This window comes from Symphalangus syndactylus, chromosome 19 (genome assembly GCF_028878055.3).
Source record: "Symphalangus syndactylus isolate Jambi chromosome 19, NHGRI_mSymSyn1-v2.1_pri, whole genome shotgun sequence".
In the NCBI taxonomy this organism is placed as follows: Eukaryota; Metazoa; Chordata; class Mammalia; order Primates; family Hylobatidae; genus Symphalangus; species Symphalangus syndactylus.
The window spans coordinates 61,067,423-61,088,191 of record NC_072434.2 but is presented as its reverse complement, the minus strand read 5'-3'; the positions used below and the strand labels follow the sequence as shown (position 1 = coordinate 61,088,191).

At 36.2% G+C, this 20,769-nt stretch overlaps 1 protein-coding gene across 1 annotated transcript in view; it reads left to right on the top strand.

The window, feature by feature from the left end:
• USH2A (usherin) overlaps positions 1 to 20,769 on the top strand; it is an 801,829-nt gene that overhangs the window by 425,471 nt on the left and 355,589 nt on the right. The window contains exon 35 of the mRNA XM_055233796.2: positions 3,922 to 4,069. Within this exon, the coding sequence (XP_055089771.1) occupies positions 3,922 to 4,069 (148 nt within the window). The remainder of the gene's footprint in view (positions 1 to 3,921; positions 4,070 to 20,769) is intronic.

The following is a 20,769-nucleotide window of genomic DNA, read 5'->3' as shown; positions in this document are numbered from 1 at the left end:
GATTATTGTATATTTCACAGTTTCAATATAATAACTGGCTTTCAAGGTCATTAGATTAGTAGATCGAGAGCAGGTTCTCAGCAAAGTGGAGTTGCCTTTATAGATCATTTTAGCATGTTGACTAAGAGCTGGAAAACAAAACATAAAGATAATAAAGCCTTTAAGCAGCATTTGGAATAGAGGAAGCTACACGGGGATTGGAACCACTGTGATTTACTCTAGGCTTGGAGCAGGCATGTTACTTCATGTAATGTCATTTAGTTTTCACATTTGACTGGATTATAAACTGCTGAAACAGAAGGACTGAATCTTTCAAAATTCGATCTGCAGTTTCAAGCACAGGGCCTATTGGAAACTGAAAGCTGAGCAAACAATTCCTGAATGAATGACCACCAAGAACATCATTTCATAAAGGTTCTAAGACTTTTGATATGAATTAAATAATTTGCTTGGAAACATTGGAATTTGGAATGGTGTGGTTCCAAAACATACTCTTTCCACTGCAAAAAAAAAAAAAAAAAAAAAAAAAAAAAGCACAATATGTTGCTACACTCAACAAAGGCTATTTTGAAATGTGATAAAATGTGATAGCTCCTAATAAAGAAGACGATACGTTAAAAATAAAATAAAGAAGCTATTAATACAGACAGCTATCGAGATAGGTGTTGTTTGATAATTTTCATACTAGTGCTAGCCATTTGTAACTTGATGAATTCTAAGTATTATATATTCCCAAAAGATTCCTGGAAATGGCTTAACTTTTTAAGTAATTATGGATCAAGTGGCCTTTTTCTTTTTCTTCATGCTTTAAAATATGTTGCACTCTTAACATCCCCAATCCCTGTGGACCTGAAAGCTTACTGGAAAAGAGAATGCTAGTTTTGGTCCAGGCACAGTGGCTCACGTCTGTAGTCCCAGCACTTTGGGAGGCTCAGGTGGGCAGATCAATTGAGGCCAGGAGTTCGAGACCAGCCTGGCCAACATGGCGAAAACCCATCTCTACTTAAAATATGAAGAATAGCTGGGCATGGTGCTGCAAGCATATAATCCCAGCTACTCGGGAGGCTGAGGCATGAGAATCCCTTGAACCCAAGAGGCAGAGGTTGCAGTGATCCGAGATCTGCCACTGCACTCCAGCCTGGGCAATACAGCAAGACTCCATCTCAACAACAACAAAAAAAGAGAATGCTAGTTTTGGATTGTCTTAATAGTCATGATTTCAAAAATAATTGATACAATTTTATTATTTATGCATTTTATTGTACCAAAATTGAATCCCTTATTTGGCCAGATGTTACTCACCATTTCAAGGCAGAGTTATGCCTTTATCAATTTTTCAAAATGGCTGTAACTGAGAAAAGCTATAGGAGATGGTTAAAACAACTTATTTTAATGGCTCTCAGGCTTTCAAAGACCTTGCCATTTCATAAAGGCATCTTTAATCAACCCCACTATTTTGTTTAGTTTTGCCAGACCAGAATTTTAATCAGCATTCAGCTGTATTGAATGTAGTGGCCTCTGGTGCGGGCAGGTCAAACAAGATACTGATTGGTTCAATTTCATTTAGATGATGTCAGATTAGACCAATTGGAAGCAACTTTAAGAACATTTATTTTCCCATCAAAGGAACTAAGATACTGTCCTGCTTACTTAGGATGTTTTAAATGCATCCAAAAAGAATGTGGGCAAAACAAAATAAAATAATTTGCAGGTAATTCTGTTATTTCAGCAGCCTCTTTATAAATAATTTCATTTACAAGAAAAATTCTTTCATAAATCCCTTATATTCTTAAGAGATTTCTTTGTCAAGTTGCTGGTTTATGGATCTCAGATGACATAGTAGAAGAAAACAGTCCTTCTAAACCAAAGGATGTTTTTACTTATCCTAGAAGACATCATAAAATCCTCAAAACAAAGTAAATTTTAATTCACACTCTGTTTTAAAAATATATACTTATATGTTGTATAGTACAGAATTTATTTGGGGAGAGTTAGCAGGGGAAATATTTTAGTACACAAATAAGAAAAAAATAGTGACAAATAGACTATCAGAATTAAATCCCAGTGTGTTACAAGTTTAACAGTAAGAAGCTACAACATTTTTCCCTTCTAAGGAAAAAAAATCTGAAAAATGCAAATGGATGGATTTTTTTTCTCCCTGAGAAGTGGGAAGAATTTGTCTTTGACCATTTTTCCTTTGATAATTCAGCTGTCTCGTATGGCCTCTTTTCCTGCCATATTTTCTGGTGGACTTTTAGCACATTTGAAATGTCTGGGGTCTTCAACTTTTTTTCTATTTTAATCGTTGGGCACTTATTTTTTGAGCTCACAGTGACCTGTCCTAAAGCTTGGAGTCAGAGTTTGGCCACATTTGCAAAGATTCCATTCACTAGAGGAGTATGGTTTTTTTCTTGCATAGAAAAGCACATGCCACAGCTGAGAATTAGAGGAAACCCACAGAGGTTAATTAGGTACCCAATCTTAATGCAATTTCATGCCCAGGCCACAATTTAACCCATCTGAAAGTTGCTTAAGCTGGTGAGAAATTATCCTGAAGACATGGGCTACTGCTATAGTCTTGTAATAGCAAGTGAGATTAATTTCCATGTTTGTTGATCATAAACTCTTGTTTATGCTTATAATGAAGAATTTGCAACTAGTTGCAACAACTTTGCAAGTAGTAGTATACTCCCATATTTAAAAAGAAATCTAGAAATCAGTCAGCCTCCTTCTGTCTTTGGGGAAAAGAATATTGACGGCTTTAAGAATCACAAAATCACTCCCTCAGTATCAAACTGAGAAAGACGACCAAAGAAAGAGATGCTTTAATTTTTTATCTTAGTAGTATCTGTCTTACACAAAAATGAGCTAAATAACTCTGCTTTTTTACATTGTTTTATTATTTTGCTTTATTTTCTTTTTGATTTTGGTAAAATTTAGTGCTTTTTGAAAGACTTTTTAGCTTCGTTGTATCAATCAAAATTGTAACTTGAAGAGATACTGAACCAAGCTTAAGTATAGTTTTCAAACATCATTGTTATATAAGGATATAATTACTAATATTTGCTAGCAAATATGGGTTGAAAACCCCTTAATGTATGTATCAATTTCCTGGAGAAGTGCTTGTCCAGTAAGTTTAAGACATTATTTGCAGTTTATTATGAAAGTGCACACAGAAGTTTCTGTAACATTTATGTTACCATTTCTGACATTAGTGATACTTAATTAGGGAATAGAGTTCTGTTATCATGTTAAATTTGTCAAACATGTTTTAATGAAGCCTATCTACTCTGACACATAAGTAAATTATGTGATCCTTTAAGCCATTAAACATTCACTCAACAATTGCTTCGTATTTGTTGTTTTATGAGAAACATTGTTTTATTTAATTTTACTTGGTGTTATGCTATAAACATATTGGTCACACTGTAGAAATAAAAGGCAATCGTATTTGCTGTACATCTTTTCTTCCCTGGAAGTCAGTTGTTTTACCTTAGTCTTCATCCTCTAGTACTTTACTTATGTTATGTGTACGCATGCTGTGTGTGTGTGTGTGTGTGTGTGTCTGTGTGTGTGTGTTTAATTCACTCTGGGAACTTTTGTGCAAGGCTAACTTCAGCAGGGCTGTGTATCCAGTCAATATATGCCCCACATCTCTAGGCTCTAACTTAGGATGCTTCCTTAATTCATACATTCATACCGTCTCAGTTATTCTCTAACTATTGGGGATGGCTATCTTATGTCTTAAAAAGCAAACTAAATAAATGTTAAATCTTAACATTGAAATGAATTTATTTTGGGGGAGTAAAGGTAGCACTATATAACAAAATCTGAAACTCTTATTATGAATTCTCTTTCCTCAATGTTCATGAAAACTTTTGGGACCAGGAGTGAAATGAGCATTTTTGCATCTCTGTTTAGGCTTGCACGGGTGGTGGGTGCACAGTGAGTGAGGCCAGTGAGGCCCTAACTGACGAGGCCGTACCCGAAGGCGTGCCAGCCCCCAAAGCCCACTCATATTCACCTGACTCCTTTAATGTCTCCTGGACTGAGCCTGAATACCCGAATGGTAAGTGAACTCTTTTAGCCTCAAGTTAAAAAGATGATTAGCAAAGGTAAATTAATATTCTAAATGGCAGCTTATATGTGGTGCTTAATTTTTAATGATCATTTTAGCACATAAAATACCTAAGATAGTATCATTGTCTGTAGTTGGGGAGATTGTGGTTTTTAGGCTAATACATAATTTTGGTGGCTCAAAAGTGCTCCCTTTTGATAGTTCTTGTGTACTGCATCTTATTGTTTAATATGCTCCAGGAGAGGTGAAGAGAGCAAACGGGGAGGATTCCCAAAGAATGCCTTAGTGAGAGTGACATTGTATTTTCAATGACTTTCTGTTTTTAAAAGCCATTAGTTCTTCCCCGGAGAAGGAGAGAGGTGGAAAGTTCATGTACATATTGTGTCAAAACGCTTTTGATTTAATAAGTTTATCTTAAAAGAGGCCACTTGGAACTCTGTATTTTTTAATATACTATTTATAAATATTTCAACATGCAGTTTTTAAACAATGCATAGATTAAACATACATATATTTATACATATTTAGCTGGAGGCAAGTTTTGTGCATTGCTAAGCAGTATATATGTTTTTGTACAGTTTAGTGAATTAAGCTAGTCAGTTACGTTTCACTAAAATAAAATCTCATTATGAAGAATTTGTAATAGTTTTGGGTAGAAATTGCCTTATTCATTTAGTGGAAATATTTTTAAGATTCATATAACATAGTACCATTGTTTCACACTGATGGATGCTTACTTGACATTAAATTTCATTCCTCTTTGAGACAAATATCAAGAAGACTTTTAATATCATAGAAACTCTTTTAAGTAACTGATTACCGAAAATTGAAATGGACTCTTTTAGCGCAGCCAAAAAGAATGAAAGAAAAAAGTTACAGTTTTATTAGTTTGTCTTATGTTTACTATGATATTAATTATTCCAGCCATCTCATTTTAATTAAACTTTTGGCAAATGCACTAGATATATTTGAGGTAATGAAGAGAATTCTAGTAATCTGAGTGAGTTATTATCTCTGCTATTGAAGTTATTCCTGTACTATTACAAATTTTCCAAGAAAAAATAAATGGATGCCTATTTGATACTATATTAAGCAATCAACAATCTTTTATGCTTCTTACTCCACAAAGAACTCTAGTTCATAGGTGGCAATGAAAATGTTAATGATTTATTTCAATTGGATTGCTGTGAAATGCTATTACATGATTTGCGTAGTACAACACTTCCCTTCATCCCAATTGGTAAATGCAACTGGAACTACAATTGCACTCAGAATCTTCAGCTGTTCAGGGAAACATTTTCCACATTTCAAAGCTCTTTGAATGTTTTGTGTATTTGTGTACGTTTTGTATATTTGCAAGCAGTTTTAAAATGTACTCATCAAGCAAGAAGAATTTGGGAGATTTTGGAGATTTGTATTAACACTTCCATGGTATTCCAAAGTCTTGTTTAATCACAGTGGAATTTTTAGAATTTTAATTGTGGTACAATGGTTAGACATTTAAAAGGTAGTTTTTTTTTTTTTTTTAACTGCTTTTTTCTTTTGACTACCTTTCCCCACTTTCCCCCAGTTTTTTAGCATTTTGTTTCTCTTGTTGATTGTCTAGAGAGGGATAATCTGATTGTTGGAAAACATCTTTTCTCTCCAGCTGTCTTCGAAGTCCCCACACCTCTCCTCAAATACCCAAAGAATAAAGTCCAAATTTTTTAGTCTGGCATTCAGGTTACTACCAACTTGTGACTCAACCTGAATACACATTGCCTTGTAACATATCTTCCTTTCTAGACATGCTGGCATATTTATGGCTTAATGTTGGGTTGGAAAACATGGGTGGAGTCAAATAGGCCTAGAGTCAAAAATTGTTTCTGATGTATAGTGACTGTGTTACCTTGGAAAATTCATTAACTTCTATGGACCCCAGTTTCCTTGATTAGAAAATTGAGATTAATAGGCTGAGTGCAGTGGCTCACACCTGTAATCCCAGCACTTTGGGAGGCTGAGGCGGGTGGATCATGAGGTCAGGAGATTGAGACTATCCGGCTAACACAGTGAAACTCCGTCTCTACTAAAAATACAAAAAATTAGCTGGGCGTGGTGGCAGGCACCTGTAATCCCAGCTACTCAGGAGGCTGAGGCAGGAGAATGGCATGAACCTGGGAGGCAGAGCTTGCAATGAGCTGAGGTCACACCACTGCACTCCAGCCTGGGTGACAGAGTAAGACTCCGTCTCAAAAAAAAAAAAAAAGAAAAGAAAATTGAGATTAACAATCCCTGTCATCACCGCGTCTTTAGCTGTAGAAATCCAACTCATTCTTCTAGGCTAACTGTAGGCCTCTTATTCCATGAAATCATTCTACTCTTCCTTAAGTTTAAGGTAAACTTTCCCTCTTCTCTTGACTATGTGACCTGTTTCTATGCCTTCATAATGGAACTTCATTCAGCCTGTGCTTAAAGTTATTTGGGTATATGTCAAACACTCCCACCAGATGATAAGGACCATAAATCATTAATTTCTCTTTCACTCCACAGAGCCTAACACAATGTTCTACTTTTTATTGGTACCCAATAATATTTAATTCATTTAATGTCTCTTGTGGAAATTACCTTTGATCAGTGGCATATATACTCCAAAGCCCTGGCTCTTTAATGATGCCAAGAGAGATGATAGAAGTACTTACCATCCAGTGCCTGCAATATATTTGTTCAAAATGCATTTGTTCCTAAAATATATTTTTCTAGGTGTGTAAGTTCTGGGCCTGGGTTTCTCTTTTGGGAATGTCAATCTTGCATTTGACCAAAGAATTTTTAATTTTCTTTTCTGGATTATGCCCAGTTCAAAGTTAACGGTACCAGGCCCACATGGCAATATAATGCTACCTAATGGTTGCTTTCTAATTTCTGAATATGCTGCAGAAGAGAAATACAGTTGGAGAATAAGATAGACTTCATTCTTGTGTAACTAAATAAACCCTTTCAAAAGATTTTAAATGGTACTTCTCAAACTTATCTGATTCTTAGAACCATCCTGGGAGCACCAATTGAAGAAGTAGATTCTAGGCTCCACCACAGACCTCCTAAATAATCAGAATCTTCCACTGCCTTGGTTATCATCAAAATGCCCCTGGGAATTTAATACATTTTCCAACTGAGACCTCTCACAAAATCCTCCACCTGGATTTTTGTTACATCTTAAACTCAGCATATCCAAGTTGATTTCTCCTCATGGTCTCCGTCTCTCTACTTGTTCTTTCTCCTGTATCCCCTCTCTTGCGGATTTGCACTACCCAGCCCTGCCAGCCAGGATACTGGGCAGCAGTCTTCACTTTAATCCTTGCTCACCCCAACTGCTGTCACTACACAACCCCTCGACTGCACTTCTCTAGTGAAGGCCATTAATAGTGCTTACCCAGATCGCTTCAGGAACCTCCTCATGCCATGCAAAAAATTTGCATTTGTTCATTCAAAACATGTATTTTGATGACCTACTAGGTTCCATCACTCTTATATACACAGTGAATGTCCTTGCTTCTTGATCTCAAGGATGTCCGAGTCCCTTGGGGAAAATATCCATATAAATGAATGTTCACAAGGTGGGGAGGTGCACAAGGTGCCAGGTATACAGAGAATCAGCTCCTAGTGGTGCCCTATGAGATGTGGACATGTCATCCGTCTGCATTCTCATGAAGATGTTGCAGGACCAGAGATATACATGTGCTTAGTCTGAAACAGGTACCACTTGCCTGGTTTTGCACACTCAGGTTTCAAAATCTTGACTCTGTTAGTCAGTTATGTACCTAAAGGGATGTTTTTTCACTAGGGATTTATAAAGATGAACAAAGATTTGTTGAGAAAAATTAAACTCAATTTCTATAATGAGAATTGGGTATATTTTTATGCTTTCCTATATATGACAAAATATGAAAGGTATAAAATGTTCTGATATAAATGTCCCGTCTTTGCCAATCAAACAGTTGGTAGCCTTTGGCCAGCATGGCTTAGGAAACATTCTCTCCTTGTCATAACTGATTCTGACTTAAATGATCACCTCCTACTCGTGAAAGTCTGATGGTAATCCTTAACCAAGGCTTTAAGAAAATATCCTCTCCCTTTGTTATTTCAGTTCTCTTCCTTGTCTCCCAACCTGGTCCTTCTCCGCAGTGTCTGTGCTGGGAAGCTTGCTGGTTGGTTCAGTACATACTTCATGAGCCCTGAGAATTTTTCCTAATTTGGTATCTTTTGTTCGGTAGTGTACCAGCAGCTCCAAGAATAGTGTCTGATGCATAATAATTGCTCAGTTAAAAATTTTTTGATTACCACTATTAAAGAAAAAAAACAGAAAACAACACGTTCTGGAAAGGATATGGAGAAATTGGAACCCTTAAGTACTGTTGGTGGGAATATTAAATGGTGCATCTGCTATGAAAAAGTGTAGAGTTTCCTCAAATAATTAATAATAGGATTATTAGATGATGTAGCAATCCCACTTCTTGAAATATATCCAAAAGAATTGGAAACAAGATGCATTGCAGCATTATTCACGGTAGCTAAGAGGTGCAAACAACCCAAGTGTCTATGGACAGATAAATAGATAAGCAAAATGCGATATATTTATACAGTGGAATATCATTCGGCCTTAAAAAGAAGGAAGTCCTGTCATACAATACAATCTGGATGAAACTTGAGGACATTATGGTAAATGAAATAAGCCACTCACGAAAAGACAAATACTGCATGATTGCACTTATGTGAGTTTATCTACAGTAGTTGAATGCACAGAAACAGAAATTAGAATTACAGTTACCAAGGGCTGGGTGGAAGGGGGAAATGGAGAGTTGCTGTTCAATGGGTTTAGAGCTTCAGTTTTCCAAGATGAAAAAGTTCTACAAATCTGTTGCACAACCATGTGTATGTAGATAACGCGATGGTACACTTAAAATGGTTAAGATGCCCAATTTTATGTTGTGTTTTTTACCGTAATAAAAAAAATTATATAGGAAGGATGTAATACAATGCTATAAACTTCTAAACTAGAAAAAAAGATTAAGAACAGCATTAGTTTAAAACAAACAAATTTGCTGATTAATAATCACATAGAGATCTATGCATAAAATATGCATTTTTTTAAACAAGGGTGAGCTCATGCTATTTGCCTTGTTGTGGAATTTACTTTTCTCACTTCACAATATGGTGCAAACATCTTTCCTTGCAGTTCAGTGGAATGTGACCTCATTCTTTCAAAAGGCAGTATGCAATCCCACTGAATGAAACTACAGCTTGCAAGACCCATCTTTTCATTGATGGACATTTCTGTGATTTTTGCTATTACAAACAATTTTACTTGCTATTAATCGCCTCAGTCTGCCAAGTACAGTCTTTAAGTACTGAGTCATTATCACTTGATTCACACCTAAGGCTTTGCTCGCCTTCAAATATGTCCTGCTTAATTCTAGTCCCTTGCTTCACATACCTGCAAAAATGATGGTGTGACACTCCAGCTCTATGTTTCTCTAATCAGAGTCCTTTGCACCCACGTTCCCTCTGGCAAAGGTGTTCTTTACCGGCTGTGATTTCAGACATGATTTTAAAACCGCTGAAAAGAGCGACTTTTAGGTCCAAGGTCCATAGGAACCCTTATTATGTAGGACCTTGACGCTTCCTTTGTGAGACCATTAGCTATCACAGAGAAGTAGCACAAAGGATTACTATCTAATACATTTGTGACCTGTATTGTGTAGATTGCAATTGCATAATTAAAGTTATGCTTTTGAGAGCTTCCAAATTCTCATGAGCCATATTCCTTTTTAGAAGCTTAGGCCTTAGAATCCTGAAATATGTTTTTTCTTCACACTTTAAGTCTACCTTGCTAAAACAGCATAGCTATCTGACTATGCCAAACTTATTCGTCATTATCTAGCATAACATTTATAGTGACATTTTAAACTAATTAGAATATGTGCTTTTTAAAATACTAACTAAAAATACAGAATATAAAATGTTTATCTTTTATTAATAGCTATAATTCCTTGTAACTAACCTCTATCTTTACCTAAGTAAATTGACCTAAAATAGTTTCTTTATTAGACTGAGCTGCATGAGAGCAGGAATCATATGTGTCTTTTTCACTGCCCTAGTCCTGGCCTTTGGCAGAGTGCCACAGAGTAGAGAGGTGTTATAAAGCTGTTGAATGAATTAATATTTACTGATGATAGGGAAAATACCAAAATTGTAATAGTGTTGATGTGAGAAGCATATTCATATGCAATCATACAACATACACAAATGCACACTGTGAGCACATTTTATGATTATGTAACATAGGTGGGATGATTTCAAAGGCAGCAGAGAGGTATCTTCCTCTTGGCCTGCTGAAGGCTTAAAGCACACACTTTGAGACCCAGTCCTTTTGCTTAAGATTTCATCAGCCTGGTAATCTGTAGATATTCTAATGAAAGACAGCACATAGACTTGTATCGTTTGCACTTTGCATGTCTCAGTATCAAAGGATATATCTTTACTGTGATCAGGATTTGTTAATAACAACATGGGCATAATTAAGAGAGAAGCATGTGGCTGGGCATGGTGGCTCACACCTGTAATCCCAGCCATTTGGGAGGTCCAGGTGGGCAGATCACTTGAGCCCGGGAGTTCGAGACCAGCCTGGGAAACATGATGAAACCCTGTCTCTACCAAAACAAAAAAAAAAAGAAAAAGAAAAATTAGCCAGGCATGGTAGTGTGTGCCTGTAGTGCCAGCTACTTGGGAGGCTGGGGCATGAGAATCGCTTGAACGTGGGAGGCAGGGTTTGCAGTGAACCACAATTGTGCCACTGCACTTCAGCCTGGGTGACAGAGTGAGACCATGTCTAAAACAAAAAAGAGAGAGAGGGAGAAGCATGAGAGCTGGGCACCCATTAGACATGGTCTAGCATCTTCTTGAGAAGTGAGGGTGACCTGAGAAGCTTATGGAAATATTTTCCTAATTTAGTCTTTCATATTGGCCCATCTTTGTGAGAATTTATATGTGAATGTGTATCAAAACGATGGCAATCATGTCAAAAAGAATAGAAACATCTTAGGAGGTTGATTATTTTTGTAGACTTACACTTAGTACCTTGAGGACAATAGAACGTTATTTAAAAAAACATTTGGCTCGGTGTTTTAAGCTTATATATTCTGTCAATAATGGGTGGTAGAGAAATCAATTAACTATAGATCTCTTATACACACTCTATATATGTTGTCCTTCACATTAAGAGATGATGCTATCGAAATAAATTTTTATAATGTATGCACATGAAGATGTATGTATAAATACAAATTAAATATTCTATACATGCATAGAAATAAATACTTGATTTCTTGCTAACACTAATAACATTAGTAATAATAATAGCTATAATTTATAAGAATTTGCCAGGCACTTTAATTCCCATAACTGGCCCATGAAATAGGTATTGTTATCTCAAAAATGTGGAAACTTAGATTTATAAGTATTAAACAGTTTAATTACTCAAAATCAAGACAGCTGGTTAAGCAGAAAGATTGTATAAATCAAAGCAAGGTGTGAATGACAAAACTTCATGGTTTTATTCACTATATTATCTGCCTCTACTTTTTGTAGAAAGGCTTATAATTTAGAATTTAATCTAGCCATATGAAAACAAAATTTTGTTACTTTTACCTGTTCAATATTCTGTTCTTAGTGGCAATATTTAAAATTCACAAGATCGATGTTCTGGTTCTTCTCTGGTTTTAGAGAGATAACTGTTTGGTATTTCGTTTGATTTTCTTACTTTTTAGTTTAAAATAACTTTATTTTTCAATGGTCAAAATGTGATTCTATTTTCTTTCCTGGAAATGCTCAGTTTTAATAGGTGAAATGGATTATAGAACTCAGCGAATCACTTAGGAAAACTGCTTGACAGTTTTGAGCAAACCTTGTGTAACTTTTATGAAACACCTCCAGTCAGTTTGTCAGGTAGAATTTCCCAAGCACAGTCTTTTTTAGATTCCGTTGATTCCATTTTTAGGAGAGCATAACAGTAATAAGGCATTATCCCACAATGTGAAAGCTCTTCTCTCTTTTCCTTTTTAATTGAAGGATCAAGTATTCACACAGGGAAGTATCTGCCACATTCAATCAGCATCTGAACCTTGAGGGGAGCCCTCAGTTAATACTCCTATTGCCATACTGCACTGGAAAAGACAAACAAATATGTTTGGAGCATCTATGTTCACTATGCATGTTATTTTTATGACACACTAAAGCGTTGTTGTTTAGTTCTTACAGTAAACAATTCTTCAGTGTAAATAGAGATACCTTGTATTAAATTTACATTGTATTGTACTTGCATTGAATTTCCTTGGTTATATATGACAACCTATTGAGCACCTTAAGAAAATACAATTTGACATAACATGATGAAGAGGCACAAAGATATATATCCCAGTGGATATGCTTTATGGACAATTATCATCCAGTTTCCCTGTGAAAATTAAACACCTTAAAAATCCTATCATTATGGAAACAGAAAGGTGATAAACTTGAAACTCCTTCTGCTGTACAGCCAATGGGAATTAAGTATCCATTTTGTGGATTATCCATTGAAGAACTGAATATCTAGAACTAGATTAAATTAAACTGAATTAAGCCAGAACCTGACCGCCTTTGCCACATGGCATGTTACAGTTTTATTTTGCTTCAGCTGTCTTACTGATTGTTAGAACCAGAGAATAAGCAAGAAAAAGCCTGAAAAAATACAATATGGTACAATGTAGTAGAATAAATGATTTTTTTACGGTGAATATTTCTCTTTTGCTTTTCTAGATTCACTCTCTTTTTCAACTCTGCCCCATGCCCTGTAAGGCTGACTCTTCCTCACAGTGGCAATGGGCTTCCTCTCTCTCTGGCTTCCTGTTGGTTTGTCCATGGGAAGCAATGGCAAAAGATGAGAGGGTGAGAGGAGCATGGAGTCTCAGAACTTATTCTCCTTGGCTCTCTTTCTGCATGGCTCTGGATTCCAGGGTTGCATTCCTCTAGTAAAGGCTACAGTTCCTATTCGAAGCCCCTTTCTTTCTCCAGTTCCTGAATTTGTTCTCACCTTCTCCCCTGCAAACATAAAGATGTTTACTGGCTCCTAGCCAACTAGTTAAAATGGTCTAGGAATCCTAGCTAGTACTGGCTGGGAATGCTTTATTATCACTGGTTGCTTTCCCTTAACCCTGTCCACATCTTTGTAAATAAGAGTTCCACTAAAATCTCTTCCATTGCCATTTGAGTTGTCATTGATTTCCTGTTGAAACCCTGACTCATTCCTAAATTTTACTTAATCCACATTTAACACGGAGAGGTGTTTTGTTTGTGTGTGTGTTTGTTTTTTTGATGGGGGGGATAGTGCGTGAAGATAAATTTAAAATGACTTTCTTCATGCTAAGAGTGGCAAGAATAAATAAGTAAATGAACAAAATTTCAATTTTCTTAAACTTTGTTTCAATACAACAGACATCTTAAAGGCCAATAAGAAGAGCCAAGCTCAAAGGTTCTAGTGGCAGCTTGCTTATCTAATAAACCAATCATATTTAATTTTTCAGATAGTAATCAACTTATTGATATATCTTTGAAAGCTTTTCACTTATTGTTATAAAATATTCCTTAATTATCAGTAGTGAAATAATGGCTTATGACATCTTCCTCTTGATGAAGTAACTCAGAGTGCCAAGTTTAGCTTAAAGGTCAGTTTCGGCCAGGTGTGGTAGCTCAAGCCTGTAATTCCAGCACTTTGGGAGGCTGAGGCAGGTGTATCACCTGAGGTCAGGAGTTCAAGACCAGCCTGGCCAACATGGCGAAACCCCATCTCTACTAAAACTACAAAAATTATCTGGGCGGGGGTGGCAGGTGCCTGTAATCCCAGCTACTTGGGAGGCTAAGGCAGGAGAATCACTTGAAGCTAGGAGATAGACGTTGTAGTGAGCCAAGATTGTGCCATTGCACACCAGCCTGGGCGACAAGAGCAAAACTCCTTCTCAAAAAATAAACAAATAAAATAAAATAAAAATAAAGGTCAGTTTCTCAGATAAGCCCTATTACGTAACCTACCCAGACTAGGTTAGCATCCACCTCTCCCTTCTCTATGCCATATTTTCCTTCTATCCATCTGATTTTTAAAAAGTAAATTTTACATCCACATAATACCTCTAACGTCTGTTCTTCCATTTAGATTGAAAGTTTTGTGAAGGAAATAACCATGACTGTTCTGACAACTTCTGTATTACCAGCATGCAACACAATATCTGGCTCACATTAGCTACCCCATAGTTACTGATGAGCCAGATGACTACCAGAAACCAAATCTAAATCCAGTAGACTTACAAAAATTATTTTACAGTATTTAGTAAATACTTGTTTCCTTGCACTTTCTGGACTTCACTGGAAAGGAATGAATTTTAAGTGAAAAGATAGCATACAAATATAAGAAACTATTGGCTAATGACAGATAGTGTGCCAGGGAGGAATACAGACCTGCCTAAGCTTGTTTTTGAGAGATGTTAGTTTAGTTTTTACAAGAGAAGTGCAGCACATGACATAGGTCAGAATTGGAGGAGATAGTCTAAGGTGGGCTTCCTATAGCAAGTAAAACTTTAGCTTATACTAGAAGCAAGGGACAACTCTATGTGTGTCCCTTCTATGTGTACAGTGCTTATTACTAAAGCACATTCATATATGCTCACTTGTTTGATTCTCAGATCAACTGTCAGGCCACCAGGGCAAGGAATATTACCCCATTTTGTTGGTCAAGAAATGAAAGCTTAGTGAGTTTTAGCTATCTAACCAAGTTTTAAAGGTATGTGGTCATGACAAAAGGGCTGAAGTGGTTGGAGGAACATCCCTGAAAAAGAAGGCAATTGGCTTGGAAGCTTTTGACTTTGTTTTGAAATAGTTCCCAGAACAGGGGAGGCACTCAAGAACTAATTTGTTGATTGAATGAATAATTACTTACTTAAATGTATATGCACAAAATTGATACTTCAAAATAATTGGCCATACAATTTATCCTGTTCTGCAACTTGCTTTTTTTCTCTAATTCACATGGAATAAGCATCTTTTAATGTCAATAGGCGTAGCGCTCCCTCATTTTTCCTCAAAGCTTAATAAAATGCCATTGAATGAAACCACACCATTTATAGAGGCTATCTGGTGAATGATTAACATCCATTCCTTGGTACAGCTACATCTCATTAATGCCAGCTAACCATTAATTATAAAAGATGTTGACAATAAGGTTTGGTGCTTGGACTAGTAGATAGTCCTCAAATGGATTCCCATTTATTTGGATTTGGTATACTCCTTGAGGTAGTGTTGCAAGGAGTGTTTAGCCAATAGTTACATCCTGAGGAGTCCCCAAGGCCAGACGAGAGGACCCTGAACTAGCTGTTAAGCCTCCTCCTTTAAAACAAAGTCATACAACAGGGTTGAAAGTCAAAAAATGAAAGAGAAAAGAAAGCTGATGTGCCTATTTTAATATCAGACAAAGAAGACTTTACAGTGAGCAGTATTATTAGGTATAAAAAGGTAGTTTCATAATAATAAAGGAGTTACTAAAATTAACATTTATTTCTTATCAAAATATAAGTGCCCACAAAGATAAGTAATAAGAGAGATGATATTTAGAACACATGTAACCATCAGAAAACTGTATCCGGAATATATAAAACATTCCTACACATCTATAACAAACTGGAGTTAACATCTGAAAAGTCATTTCACAAAAGAAGAAAAATTAAATGTCTGATAAACATAAGAAAATGGGCCAACTTCTGTAATAATCCCAAAGTAAAAGATAATACCAAAACAAGCTAACATTTTTTACATCTAATACTGGCAAAAATTTCAAAGTCTGACAATAAGCTCTTTTTGAGGATATAGAACAATGAGAACTCACATGGACTCACACGTACACTAGAATTGACATACTTTCAAAAAAAGATGAGCATTGTCTAGTAAAATTGAACATGTATCAACAATTCCTCTCCAGGACAATTGTCCTAGAAAATTTGTATATGCGCTTCAGGACACATATACAAAAATGCACATAATTACATTGATGTCATAGCCAAAATATAGAAACATTCTAAATATCTATCAAAAGTAGAATAAATAAATAACATTTGCCCTATAGGAATATTACACAGTAGTAAAAATGAGTGAAGTATGGCCACTCTCAAAAACATGTATAGAACACATAAATATTATGTTACACAAAGCAAGATGCAAAAATTATATATACAACATAACTCTATTAATATAAGTTAGAAAACCATGAGAAACTTAATTATGTTGTTAAGGGATGCATTTCTCGGTAGAAAAGCAAGTCCTCATAGTTATCTGTGAGGAAAGGAAAGGGATCCAGTTATGAACAGGAGATTTCTGGGGTGCTGGCAACATTCTATTTTTAAAACATGAGTGGTGGTTACATGGCTTTTTGCTTTTAAATTTGTCATTAAAATAGAATTGATATTATATATATTTTTATATGTTATGTTTTATTACGTGATTTTTAAAATGTAGAAAAAATAGGTATATGGAAGCTGTAAAGTTGTATGCCCTGTAGAGTCTGAATGCTTCAGTGCTGACACATAGCTCTACCACTTCCTAGCTGTATAACACTGGCCAAGTTACCAAACCTCTCTAAAAGCTTTTTTTGTCATCTATTTTTCTCTTCTAAAATAAAACCCATTCCACTATCAAGAGTTTTTCCTGAAGATTAAATGGTACTTGATTAAAACACTCAATCCAGTGATTATTGCTTTAGCATAAACTTCTTTGGACTTTAAAGTGTTTATGTCTTCTTACCTGGCATGCTCCCCTGCACAACAGTATTTTTTAATTTAAATATTTTATTTTGAGATAATTACAGATTCACAAGAAATTATAAGAAACAGAGATTCCATGTATCTCTAATTCAGTTTCTCCCAATGTCAACATCTTCTGAAACTATAATACAATATCACAACTAAGATTTTAACCCTGATATAATCAAGATACAGAACAATTCCATCACAAGACATGGTTTCTTCTTATCCTCAAACTGAAAAACAATTCCCTTTTTAACCAGGAACAGAAGGGTAAGTTAGTGCTTTGGAAGTAGGCTTTTATGAGATTAACGTCATTGTTCATGTTTGATAAAGGAACACTCTTTTCTGAACAGTGACTTTATCATACCATATTGCAATCTAACACATTCCATCCCTAAGTGTCACAAGTTTTTTTTAATTAAAAAGAAAGTATATATAACTGCTAAAGATGTTTCTCCTGCCACAGACTACTGCTGAAATGTAGCATTCCCACATCCCTGCCTCATTCACGACTACTTCCTATACATTCAGGAAAAGACAGCTTTAATAGTTATTTTTCCTGTTTGATATTTTTAACCATCTTACTGTTACTACCTGCATGGTCTTCCCTACTCCGGTCTATTTTGTATGTGATTCTAGATTGATTTTTCTGTATATGACTTTATCTTGTCACTAGTCAGTTCATAAAAACACTAATGGTCTCCTGTGCATCATAAAATCCCAACTCCTTGTAGTGTCATTCAAGGCCCCAAATTCCCTTTGAAGTTTTGTTTTCTATTAGACTTTATCAAGTGATATGGTTTGGCTCTGTGTCCCCACCCAAATCTCACCTTGAATTGTAAAAAATCCCCACGTGTCATGGGAGAGACCCCGTGGGAGGTAATTGAACTATGGGGGCATGTTTTTCCCATGCTGTTCTCATGATAGTGAATAAGTCTCATAAGATCTGATGGTTTTATAAAGGGGAGTTCCCTGCAAAAGCTATCTTACCTGCTGCCATGTAAAACATGCCTTTGCTCCTCCTTCACCTTCTGCCGTGATTATGAGGCCTCCCTAGCCATGTGGAACTAGGGAGTCCATTAAATCTCTTTCCTTTATGAATTACCCAGTCTCAGGTATGTCTTTATTATCAGCATGAGAAGGGACTAATACATCCAGCTACAGAAATAACAACAAATTATTGATCTATTTGGGATACCTTCACTAAACCTTACACTTTCTTACTTCTAGGCAATGGCAAATGTCATTTTCCTCACCAGAAGCATCTTCCTGAGACATAGGTTTTTCACATATTACCTTTCATGGGAGACTTAGCTTCATCATATGACTTATTGAAGACCCCACTACCATATGTGGAAGACTTGACTGCTCTAAAAAGCCTGTAGCACTTCTTTAGCCAGCGTGATTGTTCCCTGCTAGAGGGTCTTGTACCTACTGTCTACTATTTAATTATGTCATTCTTTTGGCATAAAGTTGTTGTGGTGCTTATGATCCTTGTTTAACCCTTGAATTGTTATTTAATTATACCTATGTTTAACTTTTTTCTTACTTCCATAAAGGTAGATATTATTCTTATTCTTTCTGTTCTTACTTCCCAAAATACCAAGTATGGTACTTGGCACTTGATTGACTTTCAATATATTTATATTAATCTTTTTATTAGGCTCATCTTGACGGCTTTTAGAACCAGAGCATGTTCACCAGTTCTTAATTCAAGTGAAATTCCTAAAAATTTTAGAAGAGGAAATTAGACTAGAAACATATAACAAGAGTAGTGACAAGACTGGGGTAAGATGGCCAGTTTCCACAACTAAATTTATATTTGTATGGCCCTGTAAAATGGGTTAGCCCCTCTAAGAATCCATTCCCTCCTCTTTACGAGAATGACAATAACAATTCTTATTTTTTGGAGTTGTCAGTGTTAAAGAAAATAATGCATAAAATCATGTAACCTATTGTCTGACTCAAAGTAAGTGATCAGAACATTTTAATTTTCTTTTTTAAGAAAGGCTGTCACTTTGTCACCCAGGCTGGAGTGCAGTGGTGCAATCACGGCCCACTGCAGCCTTGACCTCCTGGGCCTGAGTGATTCTGCCACCTCATCCTCTCAAATAGCCAGGACCACAGGCACACGTCATCATGCCCAACTAACTTTTTGCATTTTTAGTAGAGACAGGGTTTTGCCACATTGCTCAGGCAGGTCTCAAACTCCTAGACTCAAGCGATTCACTTGCCTTGGCTTCTCAAAATGCTGGGATTATAGGCATGAGCCACCATGCTGGGCCCAGAGCATATTTTAAATTACTTTAAATTATTTTGGCCCAGCACAGTGGCTCATGCCTGTAATCCCAACACTTTGGGAGACTGAGGAGGGTGGATCACAAGGTCAGGAGTTCGAGACTAGCCTGGCCAATACAGTGAAATCCTGTCTCTACTGAAAATACAAAAATTAGCTGGGCATGATGGCAGGCACCTGTAGTCCCAGCTACTTGGGAGGCTGAGGCAAGAGAATCGCTTGATTCACCTCCCAGGAGGCAGAGGTTGCAGTGAGCCGAGATCATGCCATTGTACTCCAGCCTGGGCTACAGAGCTAGACTCCATCTCCAAAAAAATTAATTAATTAATTAGTTAATTTAAAAGATTATTTTAAGTATTCTATAATTTTGAAAATACCTACATGGCATTTCAAGGACTCAAAATCTTACTTTCCCCAGAGCTACTCATAAATCAAAACTTTGTTTAAAATAAATGAAAACAGGTACAACATACCAAAATCTCTGGGATGTAGCAAAGACAGTGTTAAGAGGAACATTTATAGTGCTAAATAGCTACCTCAAAAAGTTAGAAAGATCTCAATTTAACAAACTAACATCTCACCTACAAGTACTAGCAAAACAAGAACAAACTAAACTCGAAGCTATCAAAGGTTTTTTTTTATTACTGATTCAATTTTCGAACTTGACATTGGTCTGTTAAGGGTTTTAATTTCTTCCTGATTCGTTCTTTGGAAGCTGTTTGTTTCGAAGAATTTCCTCTGGGTTTTCTAGTTTGTGTACGTAGAGGCATTTATAATAGTCTCCGAGGATGTGTTTTGTTTGTTTGTCGTTGCTGTTGTTGGTAGGAACCGCCCCCCCTACCCCGCCGAAAAAAAAGAAAAAAAAAAAAAACCTGGACCAGGTGGATTCACACCCAAATTCCACCAGATGTACAAGGAAGAGTTGGTAATGATTCTACTAAAACTGTTCCAAAATATCAAGAAGGAAGGACTCCTTCTTAACACTTTCTATGAGGCCAGCATCTCTCCGATAGCAAAACTTGTCAAAGACACAACTAAAAAAGGAAACTACAGGCCAATATTCCTGATAAACATAGACACAAAAGTCCGCAACAAAATGCTAGCAAACCAAATTCAACAGCACAGCAAAAAGTTAATTCAATACAATCAAGTAGGCTTCATTCCTAGGATGCCAAGTTTGGCTAAACATATACAAATCAATAAATGTATTCATAAATCTCCTTGAGTTGGAAATATATTTAAAAATGTGATTCATCACATAAATAGAACTAAAAGCAAAAAACACATGATCATCTCAATAGATACAGAAAAAGCTTTCAATAAAATCCAGTATACCTTCATGATAAAAGCCCTCAACAATGTAGGCATCAAAGGAACATACTTCAAAATAATAAGAGCTATCTATGACAAACCCACAGCCAACATCACACAGAGCAGGTAGAAGGTGGAAGCATTCCATCTGAGAACAGGAACAAGATAAGAATGCCCACTCTCACCACTCTCAGGCGCAAGAAAGAAATAAAAGAAATCCTACTAGGAAAAGA